This window comes from Heteronotia binoei, chromosome 14, assembly GCF_032191835.1.
Source record: "Heteronotia binoei isolate CCM8104 ecotype False Entrance Well chromosome 14, APGP_CSIRO_Hbin_v1, whole genome shotgun sequence".
Taxonomy (NCBI): Eukaryota; Metazoa; Chordata; class Lepidosauria; order Squamata; family Gekkonidae; genus Heteronotia; species Heteronotia binoei.
This window is the reverse complement of record NC_083236.1, coordinates 31,488,683-31,508,945: the sequence shown is the minus strand read 5'-3', so window position 1 is coordinate 31,508,945 and position 20,263 is coordinate 31,488,683. Positions and strand designations below refer to the sequence as shown.

Genomic DNA, 20,263 nt, shown 5'->3' with positions numbered 1-20,263 from the left:
TGACACTCCTGGATTAGACAACACATGCTGCTTCTGCACCATTCAGTGTGGTTTTCCTCCTTTACGTTGCTGGTCTCTCAAAGGCAGACATAGTTAGCAAACCCAAGAGGGGAATGGAAGCTCTGAATCAATTCAGAGACAATCAGAGATGTTTCAGAGCCTGAGGCAGAAGGCAGCTAAACAGCAGGCTCTCCTCCAAGTATTTTAACAGTATAACGAATAACCCATTTTCTTGGCTTGGACAGGGCTGATTTCAGACAGTCAATGATGGAAGGATGACCGAACACTCCCAGATACAGGTTTTAATGCTTTATTCAAAAGGAACCATCCTTGCTCACATGCACGCTGCCTCTCTTGCGCCTTTGCAGCGGCTGCCGAGCATGAAGGAAAGTTAGTTGACGGAAAACGATCCCGGAAAAAGATTTTTTTCAAAACCAAAAACACAAGAGATTCCACAGCGAGAACAGCAGGTCTCGTCGGGAAGCTGGTTGGCAGGCGACTTCTCCTGCAACCGAACAACTGTTAAGCATTCTCAACCAGCTGGCCTTCCAGCTGCACAAGGAAGCCGTGCAAACCACTGGGCCTGACACCCCATGGCCCTGACGCCCCATGGAATCAGCTGCTATCAGCAGACTAGGAGTATTCTGCAGCACAAAACCTGCCTCTTCCCTCTTCAGTGCTGGGGAAGTAAAGAACTGGGAAATACCCGTGGTAGTCCCTCTCCTGGGCAAGCACCCCCTGATGGGTACCCAACAGACAGCGACTGGTGCCTGCAGCACACAGCAGTACTCTGGCAGTATTAAAAGAAAAGGGGTGGGGGTGTCTTCAGTTCACCTACTTACTAAGGTGTTGAAAAAAGGTTTGTTGAGTCACTCTCTTCTGGGGATAGCCAGATGAGAGGCGTTCATCAGAAGAGGATCCGTAGCAGCCTCAGGGTTTCATGTTGCTCAACCGGATGTCCCGCTCGAGCTCGAACTGCCTGTGGTCCACCCTCTCCAGAAACGCTTTTCTCTCCAGGTATCTGCAGGGAAGGAGATTTTTTTTTAAAAAAAAAAGTCAGCTTGGGAGCCTAACAAAGGAGCAGGCACAGAGCCGGATGACTGGGGCCACTGGGTGGGATTCAGGGGGGGACGACTCCACCATTCAAGGTGGAGTTTTCTTGCCTACAAGCAGCCCTTTATACTGCACAAGGAAGGGCAAACCCACATGCACAACACATGCACAGAACTATCTCAGGTTCTTTCGGGGGGTGGTGGTGGTGGTGGGTGGGTTGTGATTCCTGCCTTTCCCACTAGGCCTATCAAAGTCCTCGTCTGCTCACCCACAAATACTTCCTGGGCAACAACTTTGGACTGAGACAGAAAGGAGGATACGTCAAGAGCAGCCAAGCCAAGTAACCCAGATTGCCTGGCTAATTGCATGCTATAAATAATTTTCAATAATGACATTAAGGCAAGTGCCTTAATGAAAATGAAGCACATTTAGAGAGGTTTTTTTTTTTTTTTTTAGCAGAAGCTCATTGGATACTTGCAGGAACTCAAGACCACTGACTGCCTCTCCTCTATCTCCAACAGCCTCTCATGAGTCTTGCTCTAAGTGTCTGGTATATCGGTCAAAACCTGAAGGGCATTTCCTATGGAGCTTGCCCTACAAAAAACCCGTAACGACAGGAAGCTTGAGAAACCATCAGGAGAGTGTTCTTTCCTTCTTTCAAGGCCATGGGAACGAGATAGTGTTATGATTTCCCAAACCCAAAAATGGAGATTCAGGTAGGTAGCAATACTCCCTCTAAGGTGTGGAGCTTTGTGAGCAAAAATTGTACTTTGTGAGCCACTGGCATTAAAGTTGTGAGTGGCTGCATACATTAGTTTGTTCTGGAGCCATTTTTCTTGAGCTAAGACAAAAATGTGTGAGCCAGAGGCTAAAAAACTGAGCTAGCTCACACTAACTCAGCTTAGGGGGAACACTGGTGAGTAGCTGTGTTGGTCTGAAGCAGCAGAACAAAAGTTTGAGTCCAGTGGCACCTTTAAGACCAACAAAGTTTAATTCTGTGCATGGGAACCCAGAGGTGTAGCATGTACCATTTGAAGCGCTGAAAAGGAGCTTTGGTGTTCACCCAGTATTTCGTTATTTCAACCTTCTGGTAAGCAATGATAGTCAGCCCCAGAGCTTCAAAGGTCTGTTGAGCACAGAAAGCTGCCTCCTGCTGAGTAAGACCCTCCGTCTATCATCAGGCTTGCCTACTCTGGTTGGCAGTGGCTCTCCAGGGCTCCCAGATAGAAGTCTTTCGTATCACCGGCTACTGGGCTTTTTAAAACAAGGAACTTTCTGCATGCAGAAAGGGACCTTCTGCATGCAAAGCAGATGCTCTGCCGCAAAGCCCCAACTCCCGTCAGGAAACAGCCCACCCTCTTCTCACCCTTCTTTCCCTCGGTTGTGGATGGCCAGCTCCTCCCCGATGCCCTCCTCTTCTTTGAAGTGTTCCCAGTCCAGCTTGGATTTCTCCAGTGTGCTCATCTTCTGCTTCTTGGCACCCAGCTTCCCCACCAGGCTGTTGAGTCCACTTGGCCGCTTCACTCTGGCAGAAAATGAACAAAAAGAGAGTGTAAAGCTGTTCGAGGCCTGGCGTTGAGGGGGCAGGCAGACCCTGCAGTGACATGACCCCTCAACCCCATAGGTATCTGACAGATAAAAAAAAGTGCACTCTGCCAACGCTCAACCCCGAACCACCTTCGACAGTAAGCAAAGGACTGTAGATCAGGGGCCCTCGACCTTTTTGAGCCTGCAGGCACCTCTGGAATTCTGACGCAGTGCGGTGAGCACAGCTGCAAAAATGGCTGCTGCGGGTTACCTTCGATCACATGGTAAAGATCCTTGTGCTGTGGTGGCAGCTACTGTCCAAGCAACGTGGTTTTTTTAAAAAATCTGCACAGTCATTTAAACCAGTGGCTCCCAACCTTTTTGGCACCAGGGACCCATTTTGTGGAAGACAATTTTTCCATGGACCAGTTGGGGGGGGGGTGCTGGGGGTTTTGTCACCCCCAAGCTGCCCCACCCCACCCCACATCCCTGCCCCCCATGGGCGTCTTTAAATGGGGGGGGGGAGACTGGGGTTGTTTTTACCTCCCTCTCCCATTTAAAGAGTATAAATGAGGGGTAGGCTAAGGTCACAGCAGCGCTGCCCCTTCTACTTGTCCGGGACCCTGTAAGGGGAGGCAGCCTTGGAGTGAGGCCGTGCTGCCTCTTTAGTCCGGGGCTGCTCTGCCTCACTCTGTGGTTTGGTTGCTAGCAGACCAGGGACTGGTACCGGTTCATGGCCCAGTGGTTAGAGACCCGTGAATTGAACTTCCAAAGGCCAGTAAGAAGCCTTGCTGGAAAAAAGCCCTATCTGGCTCTGCCCACTTTCTCAGAATGCTTGGCGGGCACCAGGAAAGGTGTTGGTGGATGCTATTATGTCACCCACAGGTATCACGCTGGAGACCTTTGCTGTAGATAAATGCTTTCCATGAAGTCCACCAGGATAGGAAGAAGCCAGTTTATGCGTTAAGGGTCAAGAGTCAGAAGCATTTTTGGGAATCTACGGAACAATCTACAGAACAAAGTAGGAGTCAAGTTGCACCTTTAAGACCAACAAAGTTTTATTCAGAATGTAAGCTTTTGTGTGCTCTAAGCACACTTCATCACACGAAAGCTTACATTCTGAATAAAACTTTGTTGGTCTTAAAGGTGAAACTTGACTCCTACTTTGTTCTACTGCTTCAGACCAGCACGGCTGCCCACTTGGATCTGTTTACATGGGATCTATAGAGTAACTGATGTTATGACACGCAAGAGCCAGTAACCAACAGAACAAAAGAGATTCTTTCTCCGGCCTCAGTGCCTGTGTGAGCAGATTGAAAATGCTTTAGAGACTAGTAATTTTCCACAAGCCGACAGAGGGAGGGGTCATCTTTGGAATGGAAGAAGAGAGTTTTGACTACAATTGCCAGGAAGGGCTGGGACAAAGAGTGGCCAAGATACCACCCAGATAAAAAGGAAATGGCTTCATGAAAAGGTCCAGAGAGAGGCAGCACAAAAGGATGCAACGGAAACCTGTCGTTTTAAGATTCTTCTCCCTTCGCCTTGACTTGCTATCAGGCAGAGATAAGTCCTAGGCTTAGGAAGAAAAGACTGCATTTCCCCCTCGTTTTATTTCCCTTGCGCTCTGTAGCTGTTCAACAATTTTTGCTGCAAGCTAAGCCTTTCCTTCTCATAACCCAGGACACAGCTGGATACAAATTATTCTCCAAGGCAAAGTTCCCAAGGTTTCCCTGACATCCACAGTACTTTCGAAGAGATGGCCAAGAGAGCCTTTGATCTGAAGAGCCTTTTAAGAGAAAAAAATACAGCCTCATTTCCAGAAGATTAAAAACGGGCAGCCTCATTTCCAGAAGATTAAAAACGGGCATCTCTCTAAAAGTTTCTGGGGGTCAGAAGGAATCCTTTACCTGTTAAGGGCTACTGCTCAGCCTGCCTTCTAAGATCTATGAGTCTTGCCATCAGAACTGAGGTGGCTGGCAATCAGGGACAGGGCTTTTTCAGCAGTGGCACCTCACTCGCAAAATGGCCTTCTTCCTTGAGGTTTGCCTGGCATATACTAAAAAGAAATGTGGAGAGGGTATTTGTGTCTATGTGTGTGCATGCATGCCTGGACATCATGGCTGACATATGACAATCCCTACTATGGCTTGGACATTCAGCAAGGTGGCTTGCTATTGCCTGCCTCTGCATCCCTGCCCTGGTATTCCAAGGACATCTGCAATCCAAGTACTTGCCAGGGTTGGCCCTGCTTAGCTTCCATGTTCTGAGGAGATCAGACTTGCCTGGGCTAGCCAGGTCAAGGCATCCTATCCTCTTTTAGGTGCCAGACCAAACATTTCATTTTACCCCAACCTTTAGAATCATAGAGTTGGAAGGGACCCCTAGGGTCATCTAGTCCAAACCCCTGCACAGTGCAGGAAACTCATAAACACCTCCCCCTAAATTCACAGGATCTTCATTGCTGTCAGATGGCCATCTAGCCTCTGTTTAAAAACCTCCAAGGAAGGAGAGCCCACCACCTCTCGAGAAAGCCTGTTCCACTGAGGAATCGCTCTAACCGTCAGGAAGTTCTTCCTAATGTTGAGCCAGAAACTCTTTTGATGTTATGAGCTACTTTGGGAGGAAGAGTGGAGAGCAAATGAAGTGAGTAAATACCTGGCAAATGCCTAGCCTGGCTGGACAGAGCTCACAGAGAAGCACATTCCTAGCCAGGTCCCCGAAGGGGCCATAATGCTTCCTGGCAGCTCTGCATATTAGCCAAAATTCTTGCGGGTTTCACCAAGTCCAGCCGCTGGCACAGCAGTTACAAAACCAACGTGTGACCCAGGGTGTACCCAGTTTAAATCTCACTTTGGCCACGGTAGAGGAGATTAAACACACACTCGACCCAACCACCTTATCCCCTCATAAGGGATAACCCTAGCCTTCCCTTGCATAGCTGCTGCCAGGATTATTGATTTAATGTACAAGAGGCATTTCGGACATACCATGACACTGAGTAGATGAGAACACGCCATTAAGCAAAAGAACCTGTCTGGAGGGACCAATTCTTTCTGCAAGTCACTGATCTGGCGCATGCATCTCAATTTGAAAGATGCCGACCCAGAACAGTGGCTGATGCAGAGACACAACAAACAGCCTCTTCCAAGGGTGCTCAAGTGCATCTCTACCTCAGAAGCAATCCCTTCGTGCCTGATGAAGCAACAGGGCAGAAGGAAAAGGCCTTCGTAGGAGTCAGCTGGAAGGAAGATAGGCCACAGCAGCAGTTGGCAGTTCGGAATCAGAGAAACAATTGTAACCGTTCACAGACAGACACACACACAATTTTGGAATTATCACCCTAAAATCTCTCCAGGGCCAAAACCACACAAGAGTGTTCAGGAAGGTCCCACACCCTCACGACCCTCATCCTCAAAAACTGCCACGCGGTATGGCTAAAGCGTCCGTCAACAGGTATGTACAAGCGTGGCCTGCTACTGATCCCTCCAAAAAAGAAGCCATGTGCACAGGAGAGAATGGCCTCCTCACAGCCCACTCCGACAAGAGGTCTCCCTCCACTGCTAGGCAGCAGCTTCAGCAGAGCTGTGCTAGTTATTTTCTTAGAAAGCAAAAAGGAGACCAGAAACAAAGTGCAGGAGGGCCGGCGTCTCTTGCCCAGGAGCAAGATACCAACCTGGCTTCTATCCTTCCCAAGGCTTTTGCACTATGACACTGATTGCTGACTTCAAGAGAGGAGAGGTTTGACTCTGAACCACATCCCGCCTCCCGAAGGGGAGACAAAGCACAGAAGGAGGGGCTGTGGCTCAGTGGCACAGCATCTGCCCGGCATGCAGAAGATCCCAGGTTCAATCCCCGGCATCTCCAGTAACAGAATCTGGTGGCAGTTGATGCGGAAGAGCTCTGCCTCCAGCCCTGGACAGCTGCTGCCAGTCTGAGCAGACAGTGCTGACTGTAATGGGCCGAGGGTCTGAAAAGCATGTTTCTTTGGGTGTGCCCGTGCACCACATGGCCTTACGAAACGGCTGCAGATCAACCACTCTGAAATGGTGCTGTGGACTTGCAGAAGCTGTCAACTGAGCTCTTGAGCCTGGACTTTTATTTGCAGTCCTGGGATAACTTCCTTGCTGGAAATCCATGGTTGTTCCGAAGAGCCTGGGAGGAAATGACTTGCATTCTAATGGGGCCAGGGGGCAAACTTTGGTCAGTGCATACACACTATCCAGGATACTTTGCTTGAAAATGATGAGTCACTCCAAGATTTTCCCACTTCTCCAAAATCTGGGGTCCATCGCCAGCATCTTGTCTAGTACCTGCAAAGGTATCCCTTCCAATCTTTCCCAAAAGCCTCGGAAATTAATTACAAGGCCGTTCTCAGGGCGAAGGAGGGACATTGTGAAGAACTGCATGATCCAGCCGGGTACTTGAGGGTTCAGGGCAGAGGTTGCTACTACAGAAGAATACTGATAGGACATCTGGAAATCAGGAAGCCAAAAAGAGAGGGAGGCCTTAGCTCAGCAGAGAGAACCTGCTTTGTATGGCAAAGGGGCCAAGTCTAATCTGCAGATGAAAAGCTCTTGGGTGACAGGGCTGTGAAAAGTCCCTGGCCTGAGGCCACATCTGGGCTAGACACTCCCAAGGGCATCAGACAGATGACATCTCTGTTCAAATCAGGAAATGCTGTCTAGATATAACTTTATCTTATTCCCTTGCAAGCTTGCAGAATCTTCTACTGCAATAAGCAGAAATTTGCAAGGATGCCAGGGAAAAAGCCATAGGGGTCCAACAGCTTTGCAGGATTTCTGTCCACATTCATGATTTGCTTCCATGGGCTGCTGACAAAGCTGTGTCCCTTTTCGTGATGAAAGAGTTTCAGAGTGCAAAAGCTAAAGTGGATTTCCAGAGCAGACTCCCCCCCCCTTCTGTTTCCTAGACTCTCCAAAATGGGCACACATGTGCAGACAATAACTACAAAGGAGATCTTCAGAGCAGGTGCCGCTCATCCCTCCACAGCTAACGCGGCAGTCTGGCATCAAGCCCTCTATGCTCCTGGTGCCAAAGAGAAAGGCTGCTCCGGGGGGAGGGGGGGCAGGGGAGGTGGGGATAAAAGATCAGGCAGCACAGTCAGTCTGAAGGCGGCTCGACACTGGAGCCTCCCTAATTTCCTCCTGAATGCAAGCGCTCTCATGGGACTGAACAGCTGCAATTCACTGCTGGAAGAGATTTTGGATGCCATGGAAGGGTGAGCTTGCAAGAGTCCAGTCACAAAGCATTACACATCTACAGGGGCAGGTTCAGCTGTGTCCTCCAGAGGAGACAGAGCTGTGTGCAACATCACCAACTCCCCCAAGAGAGATTTCCTAGCATTTGCCTGGCACAAGTAGCAGCAAGCCAGCAGAGGTGTCTTGCCTGGAAAAATGAGGTAAAGGGAGAGATCTCCAAATCAAGCAAGGAGGACACAAGCTCTTCCCAGGATCCTTCCATCATTCTCTGCCAGGCAGGTGGCTGGTCATGGCACTTTCACAGTGGGGAGGGGAAATTCAGCACTCCAAACTGGCACTCTCTGAAAGGTCCAGGAGCTGGAGGAGGACGCTGATTGTCCAGCACAGAGCACAAGACTCCAGCTTTGACTATGCCAGGCAGGTAACTGAACCCAAGTTCCCCCCAACACTGATGATGGCTGCCCACTTCAAAACTCTGCCCATCCCCAGGCCTGATCCAAAGGAATTCTCAAATGAGCCAAAGAAGCTCCCTCTCTTCAGAGGGTGCTGCTGGGCAGCAGGGCAAAATGCTTGCAGTTACAGGAGCTGTACTGATGCTCCAAGACACGTTTGCAGAGGCGCATCAAAGACTCTCTTTTGGCTGCTGCCTCCAAAAATTGGGGCTGCTGCAGCTGTGCTCCCTTCCCTGCCTCCATAAAGACAGATGCTCGCAGTGCCTGGTCCCTCCCTCCTCAAGGCCAGGGACCAATCAGTCTTCTCCAGCTGAAGCGCTATGGCCCTACCCTCTGTTTGGCCAGGAGGCAAGATGGAGCATTGCCCAGCAGACAGGCCCCCAAAGCCCAGGAATTGTGGGGAAGGAGTGCGGCGGCTTGACACAAGAAAAAGCTTTGCACCACAAAATGCTATCAATCGCTTAGAAGCATAGGAAATGCTTTCCGGAGCTGGCTGGCAGCCTACGCAGCCAAAAAAGCTTGATTTAAAAACAGAGTTCTTTCCAACTGTATTCTTCCCAAAGCTCACCTGCTATCCTTTCCCAAAGAAGGTGTGCTCATGGCACCAACTGATTTGAAAGGACATCCCCCCTACCCTCCACAAGATAGCAAATGCTGGTTCATAGACCCAGAAGTCTGGCTGAGACTGCAGGTCTACCTCTCCCCTTGGGGGCATTTCAAACTGCCGGTGGTTTAAAACCCCCATTATTTCACTCAGCATGAGACCACTTGGATGTGAGCGCCTCATTCAAACAAGGGAGGGGGAGGTTCTAATCTTGACACAGCTGGTTTATGCAAACTGCAGCCCTTAATGCAAAAAAAGCATGTCTGGCCACAGACCGAGGTAGATAACCATTCAAACCTGTGGGATATTTCTGTTGTGATGTCAGAACTATTGGAGGGGCAGGCTGAGGCCCTACTCTGGCCTGAAAAACCAAAAAAAAGAAGAAAAGAAAAAAGATTCTCTAATGGCTATTAAATCCAGTAGTCTGCATGACATCATTCAGAGAGGAATCAAGTTCATTGTTTATATGGCAGAGGACAGTTTGCTGCCCTCTGGTGGCTGAGAACAGCAAGTTAACCAGCTCTTTCCCCTTGTGATCTGAAGAGCTGCACTGGTGTTGACAAGGGGACTCTCATCACCGACGCACACACCCCAGCCAAAACTTTCATCTGCATTTGGCTAAGGCTTATTTCAGTTCACATCAAAAGATGAGACTGGGGACGGTCCAAGGCGAACAGCTCTACAAGGCCTCTAATGCCTGGGTCAGGGCAGGGCATTCAACGGTCTGGGCTGGTGGGAGTACTCCTTTTCTTCCTCAGAACTGGAAAGCAAGCAGCAGTTCAGCAGAAAGAATGCAAATACTCTGTGGCAAGGACAGTAACAGAAGATGGGGTCATCTGGAAGAGAAAGTCCTACAACTCCTCTTTGCTTTGGGCCAGTTTTCCCAACAGCACTGGGACAGACAGCTAGAAATCCACAAGGTCCTGCAACTACATGCAGAGGGGAACCAAGATGGTTCTGTTCACTTGAGAGCTCTGGTCATTCTGTGGTAACTCCCAAGATGCTGTCGTTTATACAGGACTGATCAAAGTGCTGAGGAAGAGGCGAGGGAGAGAAGAAAATCCACAAGCATTCCCGGTTGCTAAAAACAAAGGTGCTACTACTGACCCAGCAATTTGCTTTGTGTGAATCCATGCTCCGTCAGTCAAGACCAAGCTCAAAGAAGAGGGAGTTGCCTCGACTTGCTCCAAAGCTGAACTTTACCTGATGGCTAGCTTATACCAACCTGGAAGGCATCAAAGGGCTGTAGAGGTCACAGGCTCAAAGCTGTAATTTTGGAGATCAAAGCAAGAAAGGAAGAATGGGTTGTTGTTGACTGCTGGGCTGGGGACCTCCACCCACCAACAGCAGAGGCAGGCTCAATTTATAGCTTTCTATATCTATGGGTGGAAGGAACTCTCTGGGTTAGAGACTTCCAGAGCAGAAACTGGGAAGAGACTGTGGCTCAGTGGTAAAGGATCTGTTTGGCATGCAAAAGGTTCCAGGTTCAAACCCCAGCATCTCCAGCTAAAAGGATCACATAGCAGGTGATGTGAAAGGCCTCTGCCTGAAACCCTGAAGAGCCACTGCCAGTATGAGCAGAATAATACTGACTTTGAGGAATCAATGATCTGGCTCAGGATAAGGCAGATTCATGAGTCGAATGTAAGTATCCTGGGATAAATGCCTCGGATAATGTGCTAACCATGGGAAAAGCGCTTTCCTTCAGGAGATGAAAAGTGAGATACAGAAAGCAGTGGATTAGTAAAGAGGGTGGTAGATGAAACATGTATGTGTCACTTCATGAGATGCAAAAGGCTGCCCTATGACTATCGCTAGCTGGCAGTCAGAAGGGCCCCAGCTTTCAGGCAGGCCAAAGAGCTTCTGCACGACTCTGAATAATAGGTATGGTTATTTTTAACCCTGAAGTTCTGTGCCCACTCAGATGAGGAAAGCACAATTGACTGTTTGGGTGCCCGAAAGCTGTTTTCCCATCTAGGTCCAGCCTGACTGAGATCCATGCTGATGTACCTGATGTCTGAAGACTGCATCAGTCAAGGACATGGGAGAGTGCCGCAAAACATGAAGACAGACTCCATGCTGTGGATGTCTCTTATCGTTAATGCTGAAGACTGCCAGTGCTGCTGCACTTCTAACTGGCCAACAATACTCTCTTGAGTTCTTTTCCCTAGAGTTTTGAGTGCCAGAGAAATCAGTTTCTGAAGCCATCTGATCAGTGATGTCTTAGCACAGCTTTTTAAGAGTGGAGAGCTGGACTTTCTGAAACCAGCTTTCCTGCTACTGCAGGTGATCTGCAAGGGTCCTAAGATCTAGGGTGTGCTGCCATGTCTCCATCTGGTGAAGCAGGCTCAGGAAAGTGAGGAAGGAAAGAGGAATTTGAGCCCGAAAGGAGCGATGCACACTTGAGGCTGATTCTGAAGTTCAGTCTGGTCCCTCCAACCACCTTGTCTCTGTGGGGGACTAACCATTGTGGTCAGATGGACAGAATGCTTTACTCCAAGTCCTTGGAAGTTAATGAACAGGCTGCAACAGAAGCCTCTCAACTGCAGAGGGGGCAGAAGAATAAGAAGTGTGTGGAAGCACCTAGAAGGGCTTGAGCTGGCCAGCGCTCCAGGCTAGCCAAGACGGGTGTGTAGAAAATGAACTTCAAGCAGTCAGCTAATCAGAAGAGAGAAATTAAGTGATGGTTCATCTTGGGATGGCTCACTCTCAAGTAGACTGGCTGCAAATTTCTGGTTCGTTATGCTAACTTGTTACCGCAGGGATGAAGATTAAAAAGAACTTCTGAATGCTTAAGTGAAATGAGAGATAAGGGCCCACCACAAAGACCCCATCATCAAGTGCTGGCCCTGGGTTGTGCAGACTGGCCCTTGTCTGAAGTATGCTCCAGCCACAGATCTGCTTATTTTCAACCTTAATCAGCAGCTATATGTACCTGAACAAATCTTTGCTCCCAAACCTCTCTTAATTCCCAAGACTTGTGTGTCCACAGTCTGCATTCCCATTCTATCCTGATCACAAAGCTGATGGTGGAAGGGATGGTTTTGCCATTTTGAGTATGCACAGGTTCTGATAAACTCCTCTTGGGAGCTTCTGTGACATCCAGTAAGCGCTCAAAGGGAACCTCTGGCCTTGCCCAAAAGGAGAGATGGACCTGTTGTGTGCAGGGGAGCCAAGCCAGGCAAATCCGAACTGAATGAGTCAATCACATGAGGCTTGCACCCGAGCAGTGAGCCTCAACTCCGCACCCCCAGGAAATAGTTTCAGCATGGTTCTATTTATGAGTAAGCCAAAGAGCCTTCAAGAGCCTAGGTTACAAACTGCACTGCTGCCCTGTATGCTCTGGGGTTGCCCTACCCTCTGCGGTAACGGCTCAAAGGAGCTGGAGACAGATCAACCATGAAGAGACCCAAGGGATCTCACAGATTGCCAAACTCCACTGTTTTCAACGGCTTTTGCTTTCCAGGATGGGATTCAATGAAAACAGGCTGGCTGCTTTCTAATGCAACAGCTTATTATGCATTGAATGACAGAACTCCTTGGTCAAACCAATTACACAGCCTGACAGTTACAGCCCCCAGTTTATAAACACAAACAGCACTGAGGAATTATGCCCAGCTAGGATGCATAACTGACCTGGGCAGCCCAGCTTAGCCTCATCTTGTCAGATCTCAGAAGCAAAGCTCTGGTTAGTACTCGGATGGGAGACCACCAAGGAAGTCCTGGGGTGCTATGCAGAGGCAAGCTATGGCAAACAACCTCTATACAGCTCTTGTTTTGAAAACCCCATAAGTCAGGCGTGACTTGAAATCACTTTCCACTGCCAAGCTGCATAACATGAACGCTGAGGGCTTCACAGCAATACCCACCAATACACGCAGGTGCAGCTGGAAAGGCAGGGGCCAGAACCAAGAACTCCCACCCACAAATAGCGTGTGATCTTCCCAGCTCTCCAGGGCCCCACTCTGCCTTCAGCAAGACCAGGAGCAGACGCAGAGAGGATAGACGCATACAACTGAATTGGGGAGATGTAGCACTCACTTGACAGTGGAATCTCTCCCTCCCTACTAGCTAAAACCCACAGAACCTCTGCAGCTCAGGCAATCAATCTGTTCCACCTAGGGTAAGGGTTCAAAGAGGCTGGAGACAGACTGACCCTGGAGAGATCCAAGGGACTTCACGCATTCAAAACCTCCACTGTCTTAAAAAATGCAATGAGCCTCTCAGCTTCACTCTCTACAGCTGAACTGAGCCCTCCCTGCAACCTTTCCTACTGTATAACTCAAATGCCAGGGTCTTACCCAGAACTTGTAGGATGAGAAACTGGGCAGACCGCCTTCTGCTCTTGCTTTTTCAGAAAGACCTGGGCTTCTTTGGACGAAGCATCTACCTCCTTAGTGATCCTGTTACAAAAAGAAAGAACAGAGCCAGACAGTAAATATAGAAACATTTCTGTGCAGCCAAAACCAGAGAAAGAGAGGGAGAGCAAGCAATTGAAAGGCCTCTCAGACATAAACAGGGCATCAACTTCTGCTCCAGGCCAAAGTAGCATGACTGAAGATTCCATTTTACGCTTGCTTATTTTCAAAACATAATGGAATTACTTTTTCGGGAGCTTCTTGATCATGACACCAATATTAATGAATTCCTTCCCCAGGAATACTCCTCTGTCTCCACCTTCCATCATTGTTTTTCTGCTAGTGGCTGAAGAATTTTTTTTGTCTGATCAATGATCCCTCCTTCCAGCACAATGTTTTTTACTGGTTTTGTGTTTTTACCAGGTTCTTACTGGTTTTTACGATGTGCTTTACAACATCCTGCTTTCTAACAACAGTGAGTAGTAAGGAATGAACCTGGAGGGCTGATTCAGTCAAGGCAGCATCCTTTAGAATGCCACGTGCTGGGAAGAAAACCGTGGGAAAGCCCATCACGCCATGTGGGTGGACTTCTCAAAGGCAGCTTACCAGCTGCTACTGGCAACAGGATGTTGACCTAAGACAGCCCTTGGTCTGATTCGCCAGGCCTCCTTAAATTACAGCCCTTTCTCTTGGGGGACAAAACAAAACCCAACTTGCCATATTTACTTACTAGATACGTATTTCACCTTTCAGCCCCATCAGGGCCACCAACATAGATAACTAAGCAACAGCAATATTAAAAAACATGCCATAAAATGAGCCAAAAATAAATCTATAATGCATACAAAAAATATAAAAACAGAAAAATGTCAATTAAACCATAGGGCAGGAAGGTGGTATTAAGAAAATGCTAAAAGAAACCATATTTAACATTTAGCAGAAGCCACCTTTCCAACTGGGTGTGAGCAAAGGGAAAACATGCCTTGGACTCCCTTGCAGCCTCAAAAGTCACAGCCGGTGGATGTTATGCCAAACACCAACAGGACTACAAAACTGGCCCAGGGAACTCTTAGCATAACAACCAATTCTTGGCTTTTCTCAAACACAGAGAAAAGTGACAAAGGTTTCTTTCTCTCAATCATTCCAAGGCTAGGAGAGAGTCCCAGACTGCTAGGAATTCCACTTATCTTGAACGTTCTGTTTTAAAGCTATGCATTGTCAGACAGATGAAGCATCCTTTGCTTGCCCTGAGACTCCCTAGAGGCAAGGCACAAGTCCATTTTAAGCACTTTCTAGACCTCTTTCAAAGTGTTTTCCAAACACAGGCAGGTTTTAGGTGAAGAAAGCAGCTAAATGAAGGTCTCTTTGAGGCTGAGGTAACCACAGGCCAGACTTACCTCACCTCCTCGCCTGCAAAGTCAAACACTTCGGTAATGGCGACTTTGGGCTTCATGGGCTCTTTTGCCACCTCCTGAGGCTTGCACACATTTTTCTCTGCTGGCTGAGAGATAGATGAGAAATCACACTCAACAAAATGCCAGAACCAGCTCAGATTCCCTCTAGCGCTCACCACATTCTCAATATTGAATGCTAGAAATGATTTATGTTCCCTCCCACAGTTTCTCTCTTGCTGGTCAGCAGTCCACTTGCAAACTCTACTATTTAAAATGTTTCTAACCCCAGGCTCTCCATACAATAATGTTCTTTTTTTTTTTAACAGATTTTATATCCTGCCTTTCTGTCCTCTAAAGGGCCAGCAAGGCGGCTAATGAATAAAAACATACACCTTTGAAATCATTAAAAACAAGAAAACCAAACCAAAGAGCTAAAATATACACAAAAACATTAAAAACTACAATTAGAACACTGAGCAGGATGAAGGAATGTAGCTACCCCAGGGATGGCACTTCAGTGGAATTACTTCTGCACAGGGAAATGGGCACTGGGATGCTCATTAGACATCTGGAGCACTGGGGCCTGCACTTTCCACACCTGAATGCTATCCCTCTTCCTATGACAGGCTGGGGCCATGGCTCTGTGACAGAACACCTGCTGTGTATACAGAAGGTGCTGGGTTCAATCCCCAGCTTAAAGTAGTGGTTAGAGCAGCGGTGTCGAACATACAGTTCGGGGGCCGAATTAGGCCCCCTTGGAGGGCTCCTATCAGGCCCCCGAGCAACTGGCTGTGATCTGCTTCCTTCTTCCTCTCTCTTGCTTCCTTCTGCATAACAACTTGCTTTAAAAGGCTGGCTCAATTGCTCAGGAGCTGCAGAGCAAAACCTCTATTTTCTCCATTGGCTGAGGCTAACCCCCCAGGCCCCTGGGGAAGGAAGGAGAGAGCCAGAGCTTCCTTTGCCCAGTTCCCTGGATCTCATGGGAGAAATACAAAGAAAGCATCCTTAAGAGTGCTAACGTTTTAAGCATGTTTTAAGTTATTAAAATATATATATTTGTGTTTGTGTTCTTTATAAAATTTATATCTGTTACCCAATCTTAAACAGGTACGTACATGGCCCGGCCCGACATGGCTCAGCCCAACCTGACATGGCCTGGCCCCTCAAGGTCTAATTTATGTCAGATCCTGCCCTCATAACAAATGAGTTCGACACCCCTGGGTTAGAGAGACTGGGATCTGGGAGACTCAGGTTTGAATCTCCACTCTGTCATGGAAGCTTTGTTGGTCTGCTGTAAAACACCTAGATTTGAGTCCAGTAGTACCTTAAAAACCAACAAAATTCGCTTTTTGGGGGGTGGGAATGAGGTTTTGAGAGATTACATTTCCTTTGGCAAGCACTTCGGTGGCCTTGAAAGTAGTTTCATGAGTGCCAAAAAGCACAGGCCTCAGAGTCCAATAAAGGAACAAAATGTTGTTGCCTATGTACAGCATCTATCATGACAGCACTGTGGCCCAGAATAGAATTACGTAGCCTGGTTACTACAGCAAGGTGATGTCTAAGAAACACTACTGCCTTGCTGGAGGAGTGGTTTCTGTCATGGAAAAGAGGGTGGGAAGCAGTCATATAGACACTGTATTTCCAGGTGGCTGCAGTGTTTCACCACCACATGCTCTCAGCCCGCCAAGGAGTTTTCTGGCCCTGGTGGGAAACCTGGATACATGCAAAGGTGAGAACTGGAAACCTGCTGTCACAAAGCCACTTACATCTGAACTCCCCAGACTCCACCCTTCCATGCCATAAACATAGAACACTTTAAGAAAACCAAAAAACCTTATACAAAGACATAAAGATGCTCTTTAATTTCACTCAAGTGCGTGGTCTGAAGCACCTCATCAGCTTCAGCACCAAGGCTGCCTATAACCAACATCTCCTACATTTACTTCAGAGTTTTCTGAGCTCAAACTACTGCAACAATATCTACATCAAAAATATTTTAAGGACAACTTTAAGCTGCAACTAATGAGGACGAAATCTTCACTGACTTTCCCAACCAATGCATTCTTGGTTTAAGCTTAAGTTGTTCCTTGTATAACCACAAAATCTGCTTCTTTCCTGTCCCACCACATCTATTGGCACCGAATATCCCCACCTAGGTTTTAAAGCCTTCCATCATCATTTTAAAAAAATGGCAACAAGGGCTCCAGTCAGCTTACTCCTGAGATCAGTGAGTAAGTGATATGCGGCAGTGGAGGCATATTCACAAAAAAAACCTTACCTAGAACATCTTGGATTGCAGAGACTACACAAAGTGCAAATGTTACAATTCAAGGTACATCACTAAAAAGACCCTGAGAACCTGACAAGCAAGCCCACTGTACTTTTTCTGTCCCACCGTAGACTGCTCTCACCTTGTCTTTTTGTGTACAGGCTGCCTGTTCCGTAGCAGCAGCTCTGGGTTTCTGGCCCACGTCACTGAGGAAGCTGGCCCACAGAGCATCCTCTTTTTTCTTTTTCGCTTCTTCCTTCACAGCTGGGCAACTCTCTTCCAGATCATCACCATCCTTGCTGTCACTTGTTTCATCTTTTGAGCTTTCACCACCCGGTTCTAAGGAGAGGCCACCTCCTTTGCGCCTCTTCCTAAGGACAGACATCAAAATCCACACACACATGGGCCAGCTGGCTACCACCACTGCCTGTTATTCTATGCAAAACATTATCATTCACATGCCCAGAAATGTGAAACAATTTACAGAGTTTAACATATGTTATTTTTTAACAATCTTAAAAATAGCCCAATATAATGACTGCTATATTACAGATTTGGAGTCTCAAGGTGGGGAGGAAAGAACGTGGCTGACTTGCCTTAGAGGCAACATGTGAATTTGGGGCCTCCTAGGTCACAGCTTATTACTTTAGCTGCTACACTAAATCATTCCCTTTGCAGTAGCTTCAGAGATGAACCGAAGCTGGGCTAGAATAGTACACTGGTCAAAAAAGCGACAGTACATATGTATTTCAGTGCAAGCCCTGTAGGCCAGGATGACAAGAGCCAATTGGCACTCAGATAACAGACTGAGACACAGCTCTGCTAACATGCTAGTATTGGGGCAAGAAGTGACAGGGTTGCTAACTGTAGACAAAATTCAGCGTATATAGATGCTGCAAGCTAGTTCCTGCAGGTTTACGCTGAGTTCTGTCCTTGCTTACGTCTTAATGGGCAATTTTACTCTGTTGTTGCCATCTCTTTCCAAGGCTCCAGCACAGAGTACACACGAGCCCAAGGCACAGTATATTTCATCCTAAGCAGGACAAAGAAATACATGACTGCAGGTAGTCACAAGGTAATTCTCACCAAATGTCTACTTGAGCCTACTAATCCACAGTCAAGTTAGACAGTGCCTACCGGCCTGTGATCCCCTTGGAACTCTTCTTGCACTTTTCCATGTGTGACTGTTTTTCCTCATGTTCGTCCTCATCCACTAGTTCATTCACATCATCTTCGCTGTAATCCTCACCTGTGTTAAAAAAGCGACAGTTGCCACACAGGTCATTCAGGTTTTGAGATGTTGGGAATGCATCTTAGCAAGGGAATAGAAGAGGGGGAAACAGCGCAGTCACAGAGCAGGATGGATTCTTTGGTAATGGCTTCTGTTTTAGTCTTTCACTTCATCCTTACCAGGTTGTCTGGTTGCTATCACATTGGTTTATGTCACCAAACTGCCCTGTCCCCTAAAAAAGAAACCATACATTTACACAGTACCATAAACTTAACTCTGACCCAATAAGGTTTCAGCATTCTAATACCTCACACAAAATCACAGATTGGTCCTACTAGCTCACCACTGACTCCTCTAACCATAATACAAAGTTTGAGTCCAGTGACACATTTTAAGACCAACAAAACGCGTACCCTGAATTAAACTTTGCATTACTGCTTCAGGCCAACACAGCTACCCACCTCAATCTATCTTCTTGGGAAAAGATTGTTCTGTACCTGAGACCCCATAGAGCTGCTGCCAGTGAGAGAAGTCTGTGCTGAGCTAGATGGACCAATCTGTGATTTTGTGTGAGGTATTAACAACAAAGCTTATACCTTAAATTAAACTTTGTTGGTCTTAAAGGTGCCACTGGACTCAACCGTTTCCCCTCCAAGACATTAGCCTTTAAATGGAAGTACCACGGGTTGAATTAGGATCCTTACACTACAAAGCTCTTTGATCGAGGTCTCTTTGGGATTTAACATACAAATTCTTCCAGAACTGAATCCCTTGCATATATATATATATATTTTTTTTTTTCCTGGAAAAAGCTGGAATTGTCAGCTATACCTTGGGCTAGAGTTGCCAAGTCTAATTCAAGAAATATCTGGGGACTTTGGGGGTTGAGCCAGGAGACACTGGGGGTGGAGCCAGGAGCAAGGTTGTGACAAGCATAATTCAACTCCAAAGGGAGTTCTGGCCATCACATTAAAATCTTTTAAATGCCTTCCCTCCATTAGAAATAATGAAGGATTGGGGCACTTTCTTTTTGGGGTCATAGAATTGGACCCCCTGGTCCAATCCTTTTGAAACTTGGAGGGCATTTTTGGAAGGCACTGGATGCTGTGCTGAAAATGTGATGCCTCTAACCAAGAAAATGCCCCCCCCCCAGATCAATTCTCCATCATACCCTATGGGAATCGGTCTCCATAGGGAATAATGGAGTGCCCTCTCCCCCGCCCCCTTTCTGATAACCCTGAAGCAGGGGGAGAGCCTCCAAACCGGGAGATCCCCTGCCCCCACCTGGGGATTGGCAACCCCACCTTGGGCCATTCCAGGATTTTGAGGGGGGCATGCTTGGGGAAGGAGCAGATACCACAGAATCCACCCTCTGACGAAGCCATTTTCTTCAGGGGAACTGGCCTCTGTAGTCTAAGTCTAGAGAGCGGTTGTGATCCCAGGAGATCTCCAGGCACCACCTAGAGGTTGGCAAGCCTATGTTCACCCTCTGCTTTTCTTCCCTAAGGGCAGGAGGGAGAAGGAACCCACCCGAAGGAAGGTAATCTTCATCTTCCCCCGAGGAATACTCTTCTGAGTCCGACATGGCTCTTCCGGCACAGCTCAAGCCCACACACAACTCGGCGCTCACAATAGGAAGCACTCCCCAGGCCGCCAGGAGCGCTTCCCCCGCCACAGAGAGGTAGGCCAGAGCGACGGGAGGCTCGCCGCGGCTCCAGAAGTGAAGCGACAGCACCTGGCGGTTGTCAACGAACGGACGCCACTGACGCCTTGTACGACCATAAAGAATCGGGGAAAGAGAGACTTCAGCTGACGTTCTCTTCCCACTGGCCTATAGTAAGCGAGCAGATGGAAACCGGAAGTGAAGAGTCCCAGAAACCGGCCTTTTTTTTTTTAAAGGCCCATGTTCTTTCTAAGGCCGTGACGCAAGTGTGCAATGTATGGCGAGAGTCGTCGTCCGTGAGGATAACAAGACCCGCCCACCTCTCTCTCCCTTCATGCTAGTTCGACTGTTCAGCCCAGACACAGACCCTGCTGCCTCTCAGGTGGATAAAGAGCCACCCAAAATGGTGTCCTGAGGCCTACTGTAGCGTTAAGACCGCGCAACCAATAGAGACTCTGACCCTGGGCCACGTGATGCAGCCTCGCCCTAGTTA

General features: G+C 47.9%; 1 protein-coding gene across 1 annotated transcript; it reads right to left on the bottom strand.

Annotated features, from left to right (window-relative positions):
• Positions 1 to 294: 294 nt before the first annotated feature.
• On the bottom strand, positions 295 to 20,175 carry CFDP1 (craniofacial development protein 1). Its single transcript, XM_060253742.1, has 7 exons — positions 19,638 to 20,175; positions 18,014 to 18,125; positions 17,019 to 17,247; positions 14,611 to 14,714; positions 13,157 to 13,258; positions 2,420 to 2,578; positions 295 to 1,021 (listed from the first exon to the last, which is right to left on the bottom strand). Exons 1-7 carry the CDS (start codon positions 19,690 to 19,692, stop codon positions 931 to 933), a joined length of 852 nt encoding a protein of 283 aa, XP_060109725.1. The 5' UTR covers positions 19,693 to 20,175; the 3' UTR covers positions 295 to 930.
• Positions 20,176 to 20,263: the final 88 nt, after the last annotated feature.

Coding starts and splice junctions, on each gene's coding strand:
- CFDP1 (XM_060253742.1), bottom strand. CDS start 19,692: ATGTCGGACTCAGAAGAGTATTCCTCGGGGGAAGATGAAGATTACCTT. Junction 2,579..13,156: donor TCTCATCCTACAAGTTCTGG/GTAAGACCCTGG, acceptor ATTTTCTGCCAG/AGTGAAGCGGCCAAGTGGAC. Junction 1,022..2,419: donor CACAACCGAGGGAAAGAAGG/GTGAGAAGAGGG, acceptor CCTTCCCTGCAG/ATACCTGGAGAGAAAAGCGT.